Source organism: Dromiciops gliroides, chromosome 6 (genome assembly GCF_019393635.1).
Source record: "Dromiciops gliroides isolate mDroGli1 chromosome 6, mDroGli1.pri, whole genome shotgun sequence".
Classification (NCBI taxonomy): domain Eukaryota; kingdom Metazoa; phylum Chordata; class Mammalia; order Microbiotheria; family Microbiotheriidae; genus Dromiciops; species Dromiciops gliroides.
Genome location: NC_057866.1, coordinates 27525735 through 27546071, shown reverse-complemented (window position 1 = coordinate 27546071; position 20337 = coordinate 27525735). Strand labels below are relative to the sequence as shown.

At 39.8% G+C, this 20337-nt stretch overlaps 1 protein-coding gene across 3 annotated transcripts in view; it reads left to right on the top strand.

Annotated features, from left to right (window-relative positions):
* API5 (apoptosis inhibitor 5) overlaps nucleotides 1–16590 on the top strand; it is a 34773-nt gene extending 18183 nt beyond the window's left edge. Inside the window, exons 7-14 of one of the 3 annotated variants that reach the window (XM_043969948.1) lie at nucleotides 1696–1800; nucleotides 4915–5004; nucleotides 5998–6179; nucleotides 7583–7676; nucleotides 9002–9058; nucleotides 11858–11934; nucleotides 12774–12910; nucleotides 14403–16590. In XM_043969948.1, coding sequence (XP_043825883.1) covers nucleotides 1696–1800; nucleotides 4915–5004; nucleotides 5998–6179; nucleotides 7583–7676; nucleotides 9002–9058; nucleotides 11858–11934; nucleotides 12774–12910; nucleotides 14403–14425 — 765 coding nt within the window. In that variant the 3' untranslated portion in view covers nucleotides 14426–16590. Of the gene's footprint in view, nucleotides 1–1695; nucleotides 1801–4914; nucleotides 5005–5997; nucleotides 6180–7582; nucleotides 7677–9001; nucleotides 9059–11857; nucleotides 11935–12773; nucleotides 12911–13681 lie in introns of all 3 variants that reach the window. The other 2 variants (XM_043969947.1, XM_043969949.1) reach the window with 2 other exon arrangements.
* Nucleotides 16591–20337: the final 3747 nt, after the last annotated feature.

Here is a 20337-nt window from a genome sequence, read left to right as displayed (position 1 = left end):
AGAGAATCAGCAGAGGGGATGGCACCGGCATTAAGAGGGGTTGGAAGAGGTTTCAGGTAATGGGCTTAATGGTTGGATCTACCCCTAGGAATTAAGAACATATCTAGCAGTTTTGAAAGCTAAGGCATAACAGAACTTGAAGGAAACTGGAGACACTTAAAAGCAGAGAGGAGAAAAGAATGCATTCTAGACATAAGGGACAACCTTCAAAAAGGCATCGATGGGGGGGGGGGGGCAGCTAGGTGGTGCAGTGGATAAAGCACCGGCCCTGGATTCAAGAGGACCTGAGTTCAAATCCACCCTCAGACACTTGACACTAGCTGTGTGACCCTGGGAAAGTCACTTAACCCTCATTGCCCCGCAAAAACAAAAACAAAAAAAGGGGGGGGAAAAGGCACCAATGTACAGTTATCGATGAGACAGCAAGGAGGTTGATTGGCTGAACTTGAGATTGCATGAAGACATTGATTTGCTTATCTACTCTGCAGATTACATGGCTGGTCAGGAACCAAAAAGATACAGACAGGTTAGACCATTGGGCCACACTTCAATGAGATGGAGTTCAGTAGAGTGACAGGAAAAGTCTTACACTTGGGTTCAAAAAAATCAACTTTGGGGGGTGGCTAGGTGGCGCAGTAGATAAAGCACCTGCCCTGGATTCAGGAGTACCTGACTTCAAATCTGGCCTCAGATACTTGACACTTACTAGCTGTGTGACCCTGGTCAAGTCACTTAACCCTCATTGCCCCGCAAGAAAAAAAAAGAAAGACAAAGATCATCACAAAGTCTGGGCAGATAGAGCTCAGCTCTGCTTCAAATGAAGAGTTTCCAGAAAAAAGAATAAAATAAATGACCTTGTTGATTGAGTAGAAGCTATTCAGAAGGTCATCCCCAGGACATCAGCCCTGAAAAATGGTGCTTCTCACAAGGGCTTGCTTAAGAAAGGACTGCTAAGTAAAATGACCAGTTCATTCAGTTTGTTGATATAACAAGTAGCAGTTTAACTTAGGGTTTGAAGTGGACAGGTGTACCTGGAAAAGTTGGATTCCTACCTCAGTTTCGCTCAGGCCATCTCCTCATCCCACATCGTGCCCTGCCTCCAACTATTGGCTTTTTTCTATTCTAGTGGATCTCTCTATGGACTATTCTCCAACTCGCCTAAAAACACAGTGAGAATGGAAACCATATCCTCTCCAACTTGTCACCCTCCCCATGTTTCACATACCGCTCCATATGTGTACAGGAGATGTTTTAGGAAAGAAATTGTGGACTTGACGGACATAAATGAAGGGTTGAGGCCACCGGGTCGTACAGTGGCTACAGTTCTGGTCTAGTCGGGAGGGCCTGAGTTAAAAATCAGCCTTGGAACTTCCTTGCTGCGTGCCATTGGTTGGACAGATCACTTGACTTCTGTTTACTCCAGTTTCCTCGACAGTAACATATAGATAGAAATGGGATCTGCATTCCAGGATTATTGTGAGGATGAGGTGAGATAATATTTGTAAAGCACTTACGCTGTGCCCAGCCCATAGTTAGCTAGGCACTGCATAAATACTGCTCCTTATTGTTACTGTTATTATCAAACAGGCCTACATTCTGTTATCTAATTCTAGTTCTTTCCTCCTGAATTTGGCTGTGATTTACATCAGAGTTGTGCTGCTACTGAATGACTACGGTTATCTTTCATTTTTACAGAAAAACGTTCATTCCACAAGGTTTGTGACTTACTTCTGTGAACATGTTCTGCCAAACCTCAGCTCCTTGACTACACCAGTGGAAGGCCTTGATATACAGTTAGAGGTAAATTAAATTTCTCTCCTTACTAATGAAATATATTCTCATTTTATTAGTGGCTTTGGATTTAAAATTGTATTTTATAATTACATTTCTATAAGAACATACTTCTTGATACTTACCAGAACAATTTGAACATCTTGGTTAATCAGAAGTTTCCTAGATCATAAAGTACCATAATATAGTACACAGAGAACCTTCACACAGTGTTTTCAGGAAATTAGCATCTAAACAGTGGAAAAAGCACTGCCTATGGTTGAGGTAATTCTGTAATAATGTACAAAGCATAATCAATCACACTGAGTTTGATTACAGTAGCCACAATAATAAATAATCCACCATGGTGCATTATGATGGGTAGTATGATGCAATGAGTAGATAGCTGGCCTTCGAACCAGGAAAATCTGGGTTCCTGGCTTATCTTTGACACATACAGACCCTGTGACCTGGGCACATTTCTTACTCTCTCAGTGCTCTGGGCAACCCTCTAAGAAGACTAAGGCTCACACTTGTATTTGTTCTCCTGGGAATTGCCTATAGTTAAACCACAGGTCAAGTTCCTATTCCATGGTGGTCGACTAAAATTTTAAGTCATTTTTCAATGTTTTTATTAGGCATTTAGACAACACTATCTGTGTTTACAGCTCATGTGTTAACACTATATTAGCTACAAGACAGAAAAACATTTTTTCCTCTTAGGAATTTGCTCCAAGTAATTTTTAAATTACAAGTCCTATTGTACTGTCATAATAGTACTACAAGTACTCTTCCAAGTCTTCTGGTGATGTGTGTTGGGGAAGGGGCCCAGAGTTCTCTTAATTTGGGGCCCTAGGAGCCTGCCCAAGACAGTAGAAAAGCTGATTCTCTTTTGAGGGCCCATCAGCCAGAAAACCTTTTCACCAACCAGTCAGGCAATAGACCTTTATTAATCAACAACTGTATGTCAAGGACCAAAGGATTAGCCTCCAGCTGATGAACTTGGTAGCAACTGCAACTCATGAAACCAACTCCTAAGATGCGAGGGGGGGAGTTGCTCCTATAGATGAAAGCTTCTCAAATAGTGAAATTGTGAATTACTACCAAAACTGTTGCACAGTTCTTCAGGATTAAAAAAACAGCATCTCTTCCTCTCTTTATACATACGCATAGGTACTTTGCCAAAGTGTGGCCCACGGATGTTGGGCTGTGGAGATGGGTATAGAGAAAGGAAACATAGAACCCTGAGAACAGAGATTGTTAGCAGTGATTTAATTTGATAACCAGAGGCAAGTTTAAAGAATAAAATTGTATTGATAATAATATTAGAAAATATCTGTCTGGTTCTGTAAATTCTCTGATTTACGTATAATTGTAAAGGCTTGGCTTCAGCGTACTTAAGGTTTTTGTACTACTTTTTAAAAATTGTTTGGATTGATTCCCACTTAAATCCTCTCCCTCCCACCCAGAGAGTTATGCTTTATCACAAAGAATTTTTTTTTTCTTAGAGGAATAAAAAGGGTTAAAAAAAAAACCCTAGCATCATCTAGCTATTGTGCCATCTATATCCCTTTTTTTAGACAATGAGTAGACTTCTTAAATTGATATGTCCAGCATTGACAGATTTTTAAAGGACAGAATATTACCCTATCTAAAGACAGCAATGAAACTATAAAGACAAATAAAGAGAGACTTAAAGAATTGGAAGAAGATTCAATAATCATGGATGAGTCAGGTTACTGTAATAAAAATGATAGTTCTTTCAGTTAGCCAGCATTTATTACCTATGTTCCAGATAAAGTATTTCAAAATTGGATTGTATATTTGATATAATACCAATCCAAATGTGGGGTGATTTTTTTTTTCTTTTTCACAAAAATAAATAATTATAGTGAATTTTTTTAAAAAACAAACCCATAGTCAATGTGATCTTAATGTCCTCTTAATCAGCCAGGAGAGTTGCCTCATCTGGAGTTTCCTCTACCAATTAAATCACAAGTCCAGTCTCCATCTTGTTTTATATCACCTTTACTGAATATATCCTTCCCCCTCCCCACTGGGAGGAAGACTTCCAACAAAGACTTAAAAAAGGAGAGGGAAACTCTGTGTGTGTGTGTGTGTGTGTGTGTGTGTGTGTGTGTGTGTGTGTGTGTGTGTGTGTGTGTGTGTGTGTGAGAGAGAGAGAGAGAGAGAGAGAGAGAGGGGGGGGGGGGGGGGCGGAGGAGTTTAGCAGACCATATGAATACATCAGCTCACACCCATGAAAATGTCAAAAATAAAGAAAATTCCGTGTTGATGAGTTTTGGAGAAACGGATATCCCCTTTAATTGCAGGTAGAATTACAAACAGAGTCTTATAAAGAAATCTGACAAGACACTCTATAAGTTATAAAATTAGCATATCCTTTGACTCAGTTCCAAGGTTTGGGTTGAGGTTGGAAATTATTTTCTTAGTGCAGAAATTCTTTAAAAGTTTTTTGTCTTGGGCCCCTTCTCTGATAATACTTTTAAATGCATAATGTAAAATATGTAGGATTATAAAGAAAACTGATTATATTCAAAGACAGTTACCAAAGTGTTTTAAAAAAACAAAGTCATGGTCCCCAGGTTAAGGACCCCTCTGCTTTTGCACATTGGGAATAGGTTCAAAGAGGTTTCAGATTATACCCTTAGAATCTGATCAGACCTAAAGAGAGCTAGTTCATTCAGTAGTTTTTGACAGAAATGTTATTTGTAATTGCAAAGTAATTTAAAATTTCCAAATGTCTTAACAGTAGGGAACTGCTTAGATAAATTATAGTACATAAATACAATGTAATGCTATCATGTAATTAAGGTCAATAGGTATTTTATATGTCTAAAAAGACATATAAAATAGTACAAAGCAAAAGAAGGAACAACAAAATTCACGTTATAAGATTCACCATACGAGAGAAAAAGTAAACAGTGTCCTGGTGAATACTTAGAAGAACAAACCAAAAATTTAAGGCATTCATACCTAGCTATATGTTTAAATTCAGAGTTGCAAAGCAAATTTAATTAGTTGTGTTGATAATTGTTAATTTGTAAAATTGTTTGAATTAGTAAATTATGGATTATAACCAAGTATTTAGATTTCTATCTAACAATGAAATGTTTGTTCTAGGTTTTGAAACTCCTTGCAGAAATGAGTTCATTTTGTGGTGACATGGAAAAATTAGAAACAAACTTAAAGAAACTATTTGATAAATTGTTGGTAAGAATTCTTTTTTCCTTCTATTAATATGCAACTAAAATGGATATTTTAATACCAGTTTTCAGACTGAATATTCTCTTATCTGCCAGAATGGAGTTTGACAAAAGGGTTTTCTAGCTACTAACCCTTTACTCCTGAACTGCAGTTTTCACTGGTAGTATTTTCTAGAAGTTTTGCTTTGCTTTTAGGATGAGAAACGGTTAAAAAAAATTTTTTTCTTCCTTTAACAAGTGGGTTTTTTATTAGCCTTGGCTGTTTTTGCCATTCTTTTCTATAATTGGCATTCAAGAGTGGCGTCACAGCCTCGTCCTTTATCAGAAGTACTGTCGTATTTGCTGTTAGTTCACATCCTTCTGGGAGTGTCGTGTGGTCTTGAAATTGATAGTTTGAGCTCCCAGAGCTGCCTTGCCTTACTATGATAGCGCCAGGCTGGGCATCAGCAGCAAGACACCAAGTACAATTAGCAGTCAGAAAAGAAAGTCTTGATTCACATTCAACCTTTCTGCTTTGGTATGTCACTAGAACAGTAACCTTAAGCATGGAGGAGCCTCCCTCCATTGGTGTGGATTGTAGCCCATCAGTGTTTTCTCAGCTGGGACTATTCTTACCTCTGAGTTGCCCCAGATAGCTCCTTTAAAAGATCTGTCCCCTCTTCATAAGAGACATTCTGTGGAGTCTTAGCTTTTCACACGAGAATCGTGTGATCTACTCTGAGAGCCATATTCCTGAGTTAGGAATTAAGACTTTTTGAACCTATGAATACCTGAAAAATAAGGCTTTTTTTAGAATAGAAAATACCAGAAGCTGTGATGTCCACTTGTCAGTCTCCGAGGAGATTGGCTGCTAACCTGGTAATTGCAAGAACCTCATTCCACAGGGTTCTGAATTCTGTTCATCTTTCACCAACAGTGCTTTCTAGACATTCCCAGTTTCTCATTTATGAGCAGATGGTTGCATGTGAAATTTTCTACTTTGCTCGCTTTTGTCCCTCAGGAATACATGCCACTCCCTCCAGAAGAGGCAGAAAACGGGGAGAATGCTGGCAACGAAGAGCCCAAGTTGCAGTTCAGCTACGTGGAGTGCTTGTTGTACAGTTTTCACCAGCTGGGCCGAAAGCTTCCAGACTTCTTGACAGCTAAACTGAATGCAGAAAAACTGAAAGACTTTAAAATCAGGTGACGTATGACTGACCAAAGGGATCCAATCCTCAGACAGCAGGGGAATTATTTTTACTTAATCTCTGAGGAGAGTCATGGCTAGGCAACTACTGTTCTGGTTTTCAGACAGAAAAAAGGCAAACAGTCACCAAGTGTAGTCCAGTGAGCATGCAGCCTATGTGAGGACTAGTGAACAGCTAAAAGAAGCTCCCGAAGAGCCAACAGGGCTTCCCAGAGCAGGGCAGGGCAGAATAGCCTAATGCCCAGGGCCAACAAGGCTATCGGATGTATGAGTGTGAATAGGGAGTGCAGTCAGGCTAGCTTACTTAGATAGCAGTAAAAGACATACAGGAAGTCTCTTAATACTCGTGGGGACAAGATAGGGAGATTTGGCCTAGGCAGTAGTTCAGTTGGATCAGAGGTCAGCAGTGCAGCCAGGAAAGAGAGATTTTGGTGAACTGAAGGTTACTCAACGTTAGTGGTACAGATAAGGCAGGCCAGAAATCGAATGCAGTTGAACTTTGCATTAAAGGAAGGCTGAGGGCCAGAGACAAAGACAATGACAGCTCTGCTGCCCTCTTTACTGGTTTGGTGACATCTAGGATCTTTACATTTCTGGGTGCCAGGTATTAAGAAGGGCACTGAGAGGCTTGGGAGTTTGTCAGATAGTGCTGTCCAAACCCAGGAAGGGCCTAAATGCAAGGGCTGCCTTTGACACATATTGGTTGTGTGACTCAGGCCCCAAACAACCCTCTAAACCTAAAAGGTGCTGACCTACATCAGTAGAGAGGGAGTTTTCCTCTTTTGTTGAGATCACAATTCCACTCCCTTTCCCTGATTGTCCTAAATGGTCTCTGGGGTTCCTTCTAACTTTTTTTTGAGAGTCGATGATTCCTTGACTTAGCATTTCTACTGCAGCAGACTAGAGTTAAATCCTTTTAAACAGGCAGTATTTGGGGAATCTACACAAATATTTCATCAAGGCATCTTCAGTCAATTAAGGAATCAAATCACCATTTCACAAAGATTTTCTGCATTCTGCTTAATCCGTTGCAGGGGTGTCAAACTCAAATAGGAAGGATCCCTGCAAGCATTTAGAAAACCACAAATTAACATTCTCTGTTATTTTGTTATTTTCCAATTTGCATTTTAATCTGGTTTGGGCCTTCTTGTTTGACATTTCTCATGCACTGGACTAGAAAGGAAGGAAACTTATTTTTAAGACCCAACACCAAACTAAAGTTTTTGGTCATATATCAACCACACTACTACTTACAGATAGAAGTTAATCTGTTCTGATTTCTTTGGTTTTAAATGATGTACAGTCTTTCTTAGTTTGGTAGTTATTTTAAAAGTTGAGTAGTTAAATGTTCTCAGGTGCCATGACAGTTCAAGAATTAACAATCACTTCTTTGTATTAGGCTGCAGTACTTTGCCCGAGGTTTACAGGTTTATATCAGACAACTTCGTTTGGCTCTCCAGGGGAAAACAGGTGAAGCCTTAAAAACAGAAGAGGTAAGTGCCAGTCACCTTCCTGTGAAGGAAACTGCTACTGTAATAGCATAACCTTACATCAGTAGCTGAATGTGTGTGTGTGTGGCTCATTCTTTATTGATGTTTTTTTCAGATAGACTTTATTTGGGCAGATTAAAAAAATAGCCCAGTAAACCCCCCTTAGTCCAAGAAATGGTGCTGGAAGATTATTGGAATCTCATGAAATTTAAAATGAATTTCTTATTTTCAGCATAGTATAGTAGAAGGTTATAGAGTAGTTATCCATGTCATTCCTGCCAGATGATCTCTTTGACACTTCTAATGAGCAGGAAGTTTTGTTGAAATACTAGGCTGGTGAATATTTTGTTATATTATTAACTATTAATATGGACAGTAATTACATTATTACTGTGCTCTCATTCAGCCTGAATATTAGTTTGGAAGAACAATAGCAAGGTATATAAATGCCATGTGATAAAGTATAGTTTTTACGATTGTTTTGAAAATAAATTTCCACATTCCACAACATTTAAATTTCCATATCCCTTAAAATCAATAATCATATGTGAAGTAAAGCTGCTCATATAAAGTAATATAGATTACTCTCCTTCATAGTCCTTTTTTAGTAGATTGGGGGAGAATTTCAAATAGACTGCTCGAATAAGTGTTAATAAAAATAGGCCTACCAAAAGCAGTCCCTGGGCTGCTACCTGCTCCAAGACCTCTCCCCATCCAGAGTTATTCACACTCTTCTTTCAATAAAGCCCTTGACAATGGGTACTGTTTGGATTCTTGTTTTTCCTTACCATGTATACAGTAGGTGCTTAATGTTTGTATTTTTGTGGAAGAGATCAGACTGTTAATCTTCACCAGATGAGTCTGTTAACCAGCTTCTCCAGTTAAATAGGGATCTGAGCCACTTCTGTTCTACGCTCTTTTGCCAAAGATCCACTTCACTGCTACAGAAATAGGGCTAAAGGTTTTGGGGTTGTCTTGTTTCTTTTTTCAATAATAGTACACATTAATTTGCGCCAGTTCTTAAGAGCCTGTGACCTTGTTCAACTTACTTTAAATCTAAATTGTAAATCAGGCTTTATTAAGGTCAAGTCAATCAAGATAACAAGAAGGATACCCATCTCTGATGCCACCATGAAAGTTCGGTGGGGCAAAATGAACAATGTAGTTATTCAGGAAGTGCCAAATAAACCTGGGCTAGATTTAAATCAGGGAATTCCCTCATTGTAACAATTGTTCTGGAAGATGGATATGATTATTAGGGTTTTATTTCTGAACTAAAAATATATAAAGACAACTGTTAGAATTGTCACATTGTTTTCTTTTTACAGAACAAAATTAAAGTTGTTGCTTTGAAAATAACGAACAACATCAATGTTTTAATCAAGGTAATTCTTCCCCCTTTTCTCCATCCTTTCTTCCTGTCGATTGTTAAGGTAGAGTATCTGTTCAAATTTTTGTTGAAACCTGCCAAGGTTAGATGTTATTTTGAATAACAAAAAAACGACCAGGTGGATAAAAATATTATGTATATGTTGTTGACGGTATGTGAAGCACTTTCTTCTCAGTGATGCTGCACCTAAGTGAGGTAAAAATAAAAGCCTCATTTTACATGAGACTAAAGGCCCAGGTCAGTTACAGGGAATGACACCTGTCTGTTTAGGACAGGAAGTCACAGTCAGCAAACTTTTAAATCAGCTCTTCTGTGTAGTTATTATTCCCATTTTATAAATAAGAATATGGAGATTCCAAGAGGTTCCAAGGCTTGATGTTGGTCGAGTTAAAAGTGGCAGAGGGAGGCCTCGAACCCGAGTTTTCCATTTCACCATATTTGGCTGCCATTCTTCCTAACCAGAAAGATCAAGGTGTTTATTCTGCATTCGCCCATTTTCCTCCCACAGAAACACAGCTCACAGTCATCCTCTCCTTTATGCCGTTCTTCACATTGGCATTTAATATGCTTCCAGTAGCAATTAGACAACTTCCAGACACCATTATTTTTAGATGTACACCAAAAAGAAAGGCTTGAGCATCTAGTTGTTATCCTTCGCCCAACCCCAATAAAAATTCTGGTATAGATTTGGGGCAGATCTAGAGACCTAATACCTTGTAACAATTTGTTTTATTAAATACTTTATTAACACCAATATTGGACATCATTGAGAGGTGGCATGACCTGGTATATCATCCCTGGAATCATTAGACCTGGAACCCAGCCCTTGGTGCCCCAGGCAGTTGCTTCCTGGAGAGATGACAAAACACTTCTTCTGTTGAATATGCTGGAAGCCAGGCAGTGTGTTGCTGGGTATTTCTGCTGCCATGTTTGATGTATTGTTTTTTGAAAAACTTGTTACACATCCCTGGATGAGGTAGAGAATCAATTAATAAACACTTAGTGCATGCTATGTATCAGGCACTCTGTTAAGTGCTACGGATATGAAGGAAGCAGAAGGCAGTCCCTGCCCTCAAGGGGCTCACAATCTAATGAAGAAGGGTATGTTCAGAAATGAAGGGGACAGAAAAGGAAAAAAGCTTCAGTAAAACTTTATGTAATTAGCTTCAGTGCCTCAAAGTATCATGCTCGTAAGTTGTCAGCAGGATTTTCCTTGTTTCCCCAGTGTGCTTTTATTAGTATAGCACCTCTGTAACTTACCATGTTTCAGAGAGATGTATAATCATAGGTTTTGTCAGGTGAAGGTCTAGGAGCTGTTCATCATTCTGAAGCCTGAAGTGATAGGTTAGAAACCATTGCTTATGGATTTAATCATGAGCCCCATGCAATTGTTAAGCACAACTTAATGAAGAAAAACATCTAGCTTCTGAGTAGCTGAAAGGCAGTATGGTCTGGTGTTTAAAATATTGGTCTTAGAGGTAGGAAGATCTAGGTTCAAATCCTGCCTCAGACATTTCCTTCCTTTGACCATGGGAAAGTCACCCTGTGAACCTGTTTTCTTCTCAGTAAAATGAGGGGATTGGACTAGGTGACTTTTAAGGATGCTTCCAGCTTTGCCTGCTCACTTGACTTTTCTCTCAAATGTTTTCATTTTGAGGCCCTTCTCCTTTTTTAAAGAGATAATGAACAGTTGAAAGATCAAGAAGTGTCTCTAACTCTTGGCTTTGTTTGGGGCAAACTGCCTCAGTTTACCCAAATAACTCGAGGAGACCGCCAAGTCAAGCAGAGACAGATTTATTACATTCCTGCAGGAATGGGCAAACTCAATGCCTGAGCCGCGATAGCTAATACATGCCTTGACCTTTTATAGGAATGTTAGGGGGGACGTCCCCATGCCCACTAGGGCGAGCTCACAATCTAATATCCAATCCTGTCTCACCCAGGGTGCGTGTTTAGCTCGTGATCAATGTATGGAGACATGTATACATGTTCCAGGAACAAGGGGGAAAAGGGGAGGGGGAACAAGGTCAAACCGAAGGAAGAGGGAACGGTGGAGTGACAGTCAGATGTTTCAGATCTCACAGTTCCCACTGACTCCCCTCTCCCGGCCCCCATCTCTAAAGATAAATTCAACTTGAATAACAGGAAGAGTCACTCAGGTGTTTCAGCATTGTTTTGTAGTCGTGTTAATTTTAGAAAGATGACAGAGTCATCTTGAGTCCCGAGTATTGAATTGGTGGGCAAACTCCCCGACCCACTCAACAGGGACTGGGGTTCTGACACATGATGGATTCCAGAAAAAACTAAGATGTAGCTGACAAGTGGGGAGACTGAGCAGAAGTAAAAATACTATTAATTGGCAATAAAACTTAAAGGAGACTGAGAATTTGACAAGCAATAAACTTTTAAACTAACTATACTGGGTCGGGGCTGGGTACCTTCCAGACCCCATCCTCAGAGTTTAATCTGACTCAAATCCATAATCATCTCATACAGCTTCAACACTCAGTGCCTGTGCACCTCTCTCTGAGCCACCTTGGTTTCTTCACGTGTAAAGAAGCCACATAAGGTGTGTGTGATTGTTCTCCTTAATTCTCACAGGGCTCTTTTTGTTAAGAAAGTGCTTTATATACATCAACTCTCCATAGATGTGAGCTAATTCTGTCATCGCCATACAAGAAACATGAGAAAGTTCTGGTTTCTGATTTATCTGCTCATTCCTCGGAGGGTTTGTTTTGATTTTTGAAAATTGACTTGCAACTGAAGAAATTGCCTGTCCATTTTATCTTTTCAGGATCTCTTTCACATTCCTCCTTCTTACAAGAGCACAGTGACGTTGTCTTGGAAACCTGTACAGAAAGCTGAGATGGGGTAAGGAAAGTCTTTGGGGTTAAGCTGTTTTCTTTCTGAACCTGTCAAAATAGGATGCTTAAGTATTCTTAGAAGTAAATCTAAAATACCCAGTTAAATTCTAGTATTCATAATACAAATTTCTTAGAACTAATTCCTAATAGTTAGCATTCAGAATTGTATTTCTTTGGCATTAAGTTGGTTTTCCTGACTGGTCTCTTACATTATGAAATTATTTAACTTAATTTGCAGATCAGTAAATGTCCTTGAAGGAATGTTGTACAGTAATATTAGAAGTAGCCAGGGGGTATGATAAATGGGACATTAGACTTGGAGTCAGGAAAATCTGAGTTCAAATCCAAACACTGTGTAACCCTGAGCTTCTGTTTAACAAACTCTGTTTGCCTCCTTTTCCTCATCTTAAAATGGGAATAATACTGGGACCTACCTCCCAAAGTTGTGAGGATCAGATGAGATGAGATTTATAGAGCACTTAGCGGAGTGCCTGGCACAGAGTAGGTGCACTCTATAAATATTTATTCTCATTTCTTCTCTGTCCCTTAATATCACTAATATAATCTGAACCCTTCACAAAGCATTTCATCACATTTTTCCTGCACAACAATCCTTGGGGCAGGCTGACCAAGCAGTAGTAGTATTGTGCTGTGCATAACTACACGAATTAGCTAGAAGATTCCAATGTAGGCATTAGGTCCTGTCCTCTAATGGGTCTGTCATTTTTGATGCTGGTTTCGGTGACTTCTTTCTTGAGTCGACATGAAGTAGTATAGGTGGATTGTGGGACAAAAGAATAGATCGTTCTTAAGCTTCTTTTTTTGTTTCAAATCTTTCCCTTCTAGTCAAAAGAGGACAAGTGAAGATACAACTTCAGGATCACCACCCAAAAAAGCTGCGGCAGGACCAAAACGGGATGCTAGACAAATATATAATCCTCCTAGTGGAAAATACAGCAGCAATCTGGGCAACTTTAATTATGGTGAGCGTTGGCGTTTGGGTACAAGTAGCACATGGAATTAGGCCAAGAACATAGCACTTAAAATCAAGTGTTATATTTAGATAAGATGACCCAGATTCCCTCAGTGCCTGAGTGACTCCCTGGTTGTAACAGGCAACTTCCTGCCCATTGGGATAGTCTTTGATATGCTAAAATAGAGTTCAGGGAGTTACCACTTCATTAGACTGTTTAGGTAACACTTGCCACTTAAAAGTGCAGTTACCAAAGGGTGCCAGCTTTAAAATCAGGGAGTAGTTTAGGCACTGAGAGAATCTCCCTTAATGTGCTGCGTGCAGAAACTGGCAGTTTGCAAGGTAGCATGTTCCTTTTCACTTGGGGAATGGATTGTTATGGTATTAACATCCATTCTCCAAGATTTGGGGGATGAACATTTTTGCTTTTAAGTGGGATTTATATGAACTGATTTGACATGTAGTAGCAGATAAAGAAAGCTTATTTCTCCAGAGCAGGATCCTTTTCATTTTCCCCTCAAGGTATTTCTTAAAGAATCAGGTGGTTTAGTATTTGATTTGTGTACCTTCCTGGCCTGGCATTATCTTAGTTTCATTATGGGTTAACTTTGTAACTTTTCAAATTCATGATTAGAAGAGAGGGGGTATTATTTCATCAGGATAGGGGAACTCCCAGTGTAGAAACTTACCAATACAGATCTGGACCAGAATTCTTTTGAAAATGGAGAATTACTGGGAACACTGGGAGTTTACATAACTTTTCTTTGGTCCTCACAACCAGATGCGGTGTGAGAAAGGACTTGACCCCAGTTCTGACTCAAAGATCGGCCCATTATCCAGTACATCAGGTTACCTCTCTGAAATACAAGGAATCGTGAGGCTTTCTGTAAAGCCCTTCACATTTCAGAGTTTTTCAGTGCTATCAGGTTGCAGATATGTTTTTCTTTGAGATTTGAACACTTTGCTAATATCTTTAGCCCACTTGTTCTACTCAAAACAGCTCTTAATAAAGTACAAATGAATAGATAAATATTTTAGCACACCCTTATTTTTCCCACCTGTTGTTCTTGCTCTTACCTTGGGGATTTTTGGTGTATATTAAATCCTATTCTTATTAATTTGAATTCATGAAACTGTTACATATGTGCCACTGTATCTTTTTTGAAAGGCTAATGGTTTTTTGATGCCCATTGAATATTAAATATAGAAGTAATTTTATAGTACCCAAAGTATTTCAATTTCTGATTACCAGTTGATGTTAGGCCAACTAATTGTGCACAAATAAAGTGGCACACTGTGTATTACAACTTCATTATATAGTGATAAAACTAAGGTCAGTCTTCTGCATCGGAGGGCATGTTACCTATTCTCCGCACGGGATACTCCATTCTTATGGGGCCTACCTTCCAGTTCTGCACTCAGAACCAGTGTTTCTTCCCTGTTTGCTGTACTACAAATGCCTGAACGAGAGCTAATTCATTGTTCGATTTTTCGTAGAGCAGAGAGGGGGCTTCAGGGGAAGTAGAGGTGGCCGAGGTTGGGGAGGACGAGGAAATCGTAGTCGGGGAAGACTCTACTGAACACATCACATTCTTCAGCGCTGTCACAAGCTTAAAACACTCTTAACCTACCACTCATTGGGTTGCTGGGAATAGCCCTTTAAAGACTGCTGCCTTCAGGTAAAGACTTCAATGTTCTTTATGCCTTTGTATGTCTGATCTACTTTTCTAACGGAATACAGATGTGTCCAAGGAGAAATCACAGCTGTATTTTTGGATGCTTTGTCAGCAAACTTGCATCTTTTGCAGTGTCTTCAGGGTTTATTCAAACTTGGAAACCACAGTGTATGTGGGTGCTCCTAAAACACCTTGGCAGTTTATATATTAACCAGAGAGCTGTTTGTGGCTACAACATGTAATATAATGTAGAGTCTGCTTTGATAACTGATAGAAAGGATTATCCATGAAGGCGGCTCACATCAGTTATGATGTGGTAATGGTTTTCCTCTCCCCTCCATCCTCCTCCCACCCAATATATGGAGAAGAGTGTGCTAGTCAATGTTCACGTTCTTGTTACTTTTCTTTCTTTGAACTGAGCTGCCAGTCACTGGTGCAGCCCTACTGATTTCTCTGTCATCAAAGGAAATATTTACCAGCTTTTTCTTAAATGCAGGCATTGATTTAGTTAATCTCTGGGAATGACATTAATGGGGCAAAGGAATTTGCTTTTACACTGCTTACATAACTCTTCTCCATGTGTTGTGATGCAAACTTGTTTGGAATATGGGGTTTTAATGTTCAGTATAAAAATATGTGTGTGCACATATATATATATGCTGTGAAACATTACTATACAAAACAAATCAATAAAAAATAGAAACACTCCAGGAATGGGTAGTCTATGACGCAGTGATTGTCCTCTTTTGGAGTAAGTTGGTCAACTTTTTTCCCCAGCAGTGAGAGGTTGTGAGTCAGCTTGCACTTAACATTATTGTTATTTAAAAATAAAACTACAAAAAGGCTGCATATTACAAAAACGAACCGTATTTTAGAGAGCCGTTTTGGAAAAATAGAACCAAATGCTAAATCTGACTTGAGAATAGCATCCTTCACAGTGTGGGTGATGTAACCTAGGATTCTGTTGACCAGAGCTTCCCAGGAAAAATTATTTCAAGAGTGGGTAATAAGGAAAAGATGCTCTCTTCGTTTTGCTTTGCCACTTGTGGAATTTTAACTTCTCAGGTTAATCAAAATTCAAATTAAATACAGAATAAGTTATAGAACAGTGGATGAAGCAGATCTTAGGTGACATCACCAGAAGTGAGTTTGAGTGGTTTTCAAATGTCATAGGTATTTTTTAATAGCATAGGCTTTTTCATATTTTTTGGTTCAGCAGTTAGTCTCCCCATTCCCTAGTTTTCACCCCCAAATCAAATGCCTGGATGACATTTTCTAGGTATTTTCATGTCTCTGTGGGGGGAATGGTTTGTGATTCCAATGCAGGTGTCTTCATTAATGTTCATTGTTGTGCTTTAGTAGTTATCACTGCATTGGGGAAAAAGTAAAGCCCCCTTGTTGGTACTACTGCACATTCTCATGGAAAAAAAAGTATTTTTTAAAGGCTAGAATAATGATAACAAGTGAGCAGAGGTAATTGATCAGTTTGGACTGGTGGCAATAATATTCAAACATTCCATAAGCTTCTGAATTGAATCTAAGCTCACTTGGAATCTGGACATAGGAATAGGTACATGCCATTGAGAAAGATGTGACCTGCTAGTCTGGCCCTTGGATTTCAGACCAGCAGGTAGCCTAAAGGCCATTTTGAATGTAGAAACTGTATTGGGACTACATCTTTGTAAATTTGGACATTTTTATTATTTTCTTCTATTGATTTGAAGTACATGTTTAGATCCTTAGAACTGAGCATAAGTGATTTTGTTCGCTGAAGTCTGATGTTGGTTTGGCTGTTTTCCTCTCCATTCTCCTATACCACTATTAGTATTTCCCTACCCTGTAGTCCTTCCAGAGGCAATAGTGTATACTATAGGAGGGTTATTTTTGCTCCAAAATTGAGAATGAAAACTTCACACTTGTGATTATTTCCCCTTTTTACAGACACCTGTTTATCATCTTGTTGAAATGTAAATGTTCCCCTATGCTTTTGGAATAAATTCATTTTGTAATTTTGTTTGTGTCTCTGTGTTGTGATTTGTCTTCTTCAGGGTCTATCCCCTCTTCCCCAATACAAACAGAAATTTTACTTAGGTAACTAGATATAGTCACATCGAGTCTTCATCAGTAAATAATTACTTTTCCTAAAATGGTTAGTGGAGAAATTATTTAGGCAGGTAGAAGAGGTCCGTGTCTGAATCCCTTAGTTATTCACAGACCAAAAATGTCACTCATGAGCTAGGAGGCCAGGACCCTCTGCCCAAAATGGGTCAGCTGCTGAGCGGGTCTTGGTTCTAAAGGTAGATATTTGGTATCAATCTCTAATCTCCAGATCTGTGCCTTAATTATATGTGTAGCCTGTTTAGCCTTAGCTTTACTAGTGCTACCAAGATGATTGGGGAGGGGGTGCAGAAGAAATTAAAAGAAGCATTTAAATGTTCATTTTTACATTTTTCTTTAAATGCTCATTTTTTAAAATGGTAACCTTTAAAAATGATCCTTTGAATTGTTGAGTGCTGAATTACAAAGTATAGAATCCAGCTTCTCAAAAATATCTTTCCTTGGGCTTGTTCTTGAGAATCTAGCTAAGCAAGCCAAGAACCAGTCCTTGTTTACAAAGACCTTTAGCCAAGTCTCCAGGCCAGGTTATTCAGAGAGCTAGGATTTTTTTAGGTGTGGGAAGACTGCCTTCTTGGAGCCCTCTTAGGTCTGGTTTGTGGGACTACCCTGTGCATCTCCCTACAGCCTTCAAGGTTGGGCTTTGGACTTTGGAGGCTTGCTTTCAAAGCTTTGCCATCTTGGTCAGACCTGTCACAACTCATACTCTGATGGAGTCTTTGAAGGAGAAAGTAGGGTTACTAGCACACCTGAGAAGGTATACCGTGGGGTCAGGTGCTACAGAAATATTAACACTAAGTACCCTAGAATCTGGCAGAATTGGGATCAATCTTAATGTTTCAGTAGTGTTTCTTCCTCTCCCCTCCCCCCCCTTTGGGGGGGGGGGGTCAGTGAGGCTTAAGTGACTTGCCCAGGGTCTCACAGCTAGTGTCAAGTGTCTGAAGCCAGATTTGAACTCAGGTCCTCCTGAATCCAGGGCCGGTACTTTATCCACTGTGCCACCCAGCTGCCCCCAGCATCCTCTCTTAAATGAAGGTTTTGGGAAGTCCTCTAATCAGAGGCATCCCAAGGGAGAGGGTACTGATAAGGTGTAAGTATCAAGGCTGTTGTGATCTTTCAGGATGAGGTTTCCCAGAGGCTTGATGGAGATACAGCCATGAGAAATGAATGGAGGATAAAGATCTGGAAGGGCTTCATGGAGGTAACATCTGTGGTAGTCATTCAGCCCCAACAGTAAGGAAGGGCATTCCAGATACCAGGAATGGTAAGACAAGGGAGTGGGAAATCACAAGCTCTTTGGGGGATAGTGAGAGTGCATGTGGTTTCAAAGAGAATAGGCCTAGAAAGGACTCAAAAGGAAGATTGCAGCTTAATTTTGGAAAACAGATCTCAAGCCAAGGTATTCAGTAGGGCTGAGGAATAAAAGGATTTCAACAAATGGAAAGCTCGGGTCCTGAAACAGGGAAGTCGGGTCTGCCTATTTTGAGAGCAGAAGTCAGGAGTTTGTCTTTAATCAAATTAAGAACATCTATTCCACAAACAGGAAACATCCTGTATGTGTCAGTTCTGCATGCAGGGGAATGCAAAGACAAAAACCCCGTCCTGTTTTCCTTTGCTCTAGTCAGAGGAAGAAATAACCTTTCCTGCTAAGGCTAACCCCTGCCATCGATAGTATCTCACAGTTGACAAAGGGGACAAGTATTCTACCTGGAGAAGTATTGATGCTTGGGACCAAGACAAACCAGGCATGAGCAGGAGGATGCCCCCAGAAACTCACAGGAATGGTAGACTTGTAAGGAAGAGTCAAGGCATCATGAGGGGCACCCAATAAGCAGGCCATTGTTGGGACAGCAGTTCCTCCCCAAAGCTTGGCCAGTCAGCTGTAATACCATACCAGTGTACTGGAAGCTTAAAAACAGTAGATTCTCACAGACATCCTGGACCATTATTGGTTTACTGATCTATAGGGAGAGGTGAGGGAGAAGTGTTGGATATATTTAGTTACAGGAAAAAAGGAAGAACTTGGTATAGAATGTGCCCACTGTTGTAACCACTAGGGATACAAAGAAAACAAAGCCCTTGCCTTTTATTGGAGCTTACATTCTAATGAGGTAGAAGGTATGTACATAAAGGTACATAGGAGATACCGACAGAGTAGATGGATGGAAACCTTCCTTTAGGAAATTGTGTTTAAATCCTGATTTTATCTACATTATTCCCAAACCTGGCCATGATTGGGAAAGGGCTTCAAGCAATTGAATATATCCTAATTTCCCTGGCTGAGAATCCCAATCTTTCTTCAGGGTTCAACTGAAGGGTCAACTCAGCCTTCCCAGATCTCCTCATTTAATGAGTCATCCTGCTTCAGATTACCTTTATTTGTCTGTCAATGTTCTATTTCTACAATAGAATACGGAAGCTCCTTACTGGCAGCGACTATGTCATTTTGGCCTATGTAATCCCAGCTCATTAGTCCAGTGTTTTACCCTGGGTATGCACCTAGTTAGTATTTGTTGAATTTAATTAATTATGGCCTTTCCTAGGAGTAAAGATTGAGGAAACTATTACAAAGCGACTATCAACTACTCCCTAAAGCTATCACTCATTGCACAGTTTGTTGTGCATTTGGGGGCATCATCACTTGTGCAACCAGATGCTGGCCCATCCTTGATAGGATTTCAAGCCTCAGTGCAGAAATCTATTTGCCCAGGTTGCTTTCAATTCAGCAAAATAAGTTTGAAGAGTATGAAACAAAGCTTCCCAAAAGGACATTGGAAACAAACTGAGACAAACCTTGGAGTATTACATACAATTCTGTTTGGAGCATCTTAGGGATACATTGCAGAGCAGATAACTAAAAGGGTGTGGCTGGAGTAGCTTCTGTAAGAACCAAGACCAAAAAAAAAGAAAGTAGTATTCCCTAGGTTGAGTTATGAAAGGAGTCTTATTAAATTAGGAAGAGTAGAGTGTAAAAGGGGTATCCTCAGAGAGACGTAAGATCAACAAAGACAGTAGTCACATATTGAGAGTATATGCTCCAGTGGCATCTTCACAACCTCCGGCGAAAGTGAGGCAGAGCCTTAGCCTTGAACTTAAGGGGCAGCATAGACCAGAATCCCACCAGAGACAGACAGGTGGGGCTCAAACTTCCGTGTCCATGGGAACACAGAGCCAACATTCAGGAAGTCCCAGAATACTGAGCTGGAGCCATTGTCCCTTCAAGATAAACTATGCAGCACATAGTACTTGTGGAAGTCATTTCCCCAAGAAGTTCAAGCCGGAAATATTCGAACTTCAAGAAAGGTAAGCATAAATTCATGTCAGTCCACAAAGGATCATTAAACAGAAATTAATCATCTTTTTTTGAGGATGGCAACCATGCTCTTCCACAGAACATGCCTAAGTGATACTAAGTAGATTGGCTGAGCTGAATACAGACCCCTTTCTGATCGTGGTGGTTCTTTGTCTCAAATTGCCTGAACCTATTTTTAAGCATAGTGTAGCAAATAGAAATCTGGCTTCCAAGTGAGGACATGTGCACCCAGCTCTCACCTCAGTGTGACCCTGCGCAAGTCACAGCCTCTAACTGGCCCCCAGGTAGCTAAAGCTGCAGAGCAGATATTGATCTGCATTGGTAGAAGGAGTT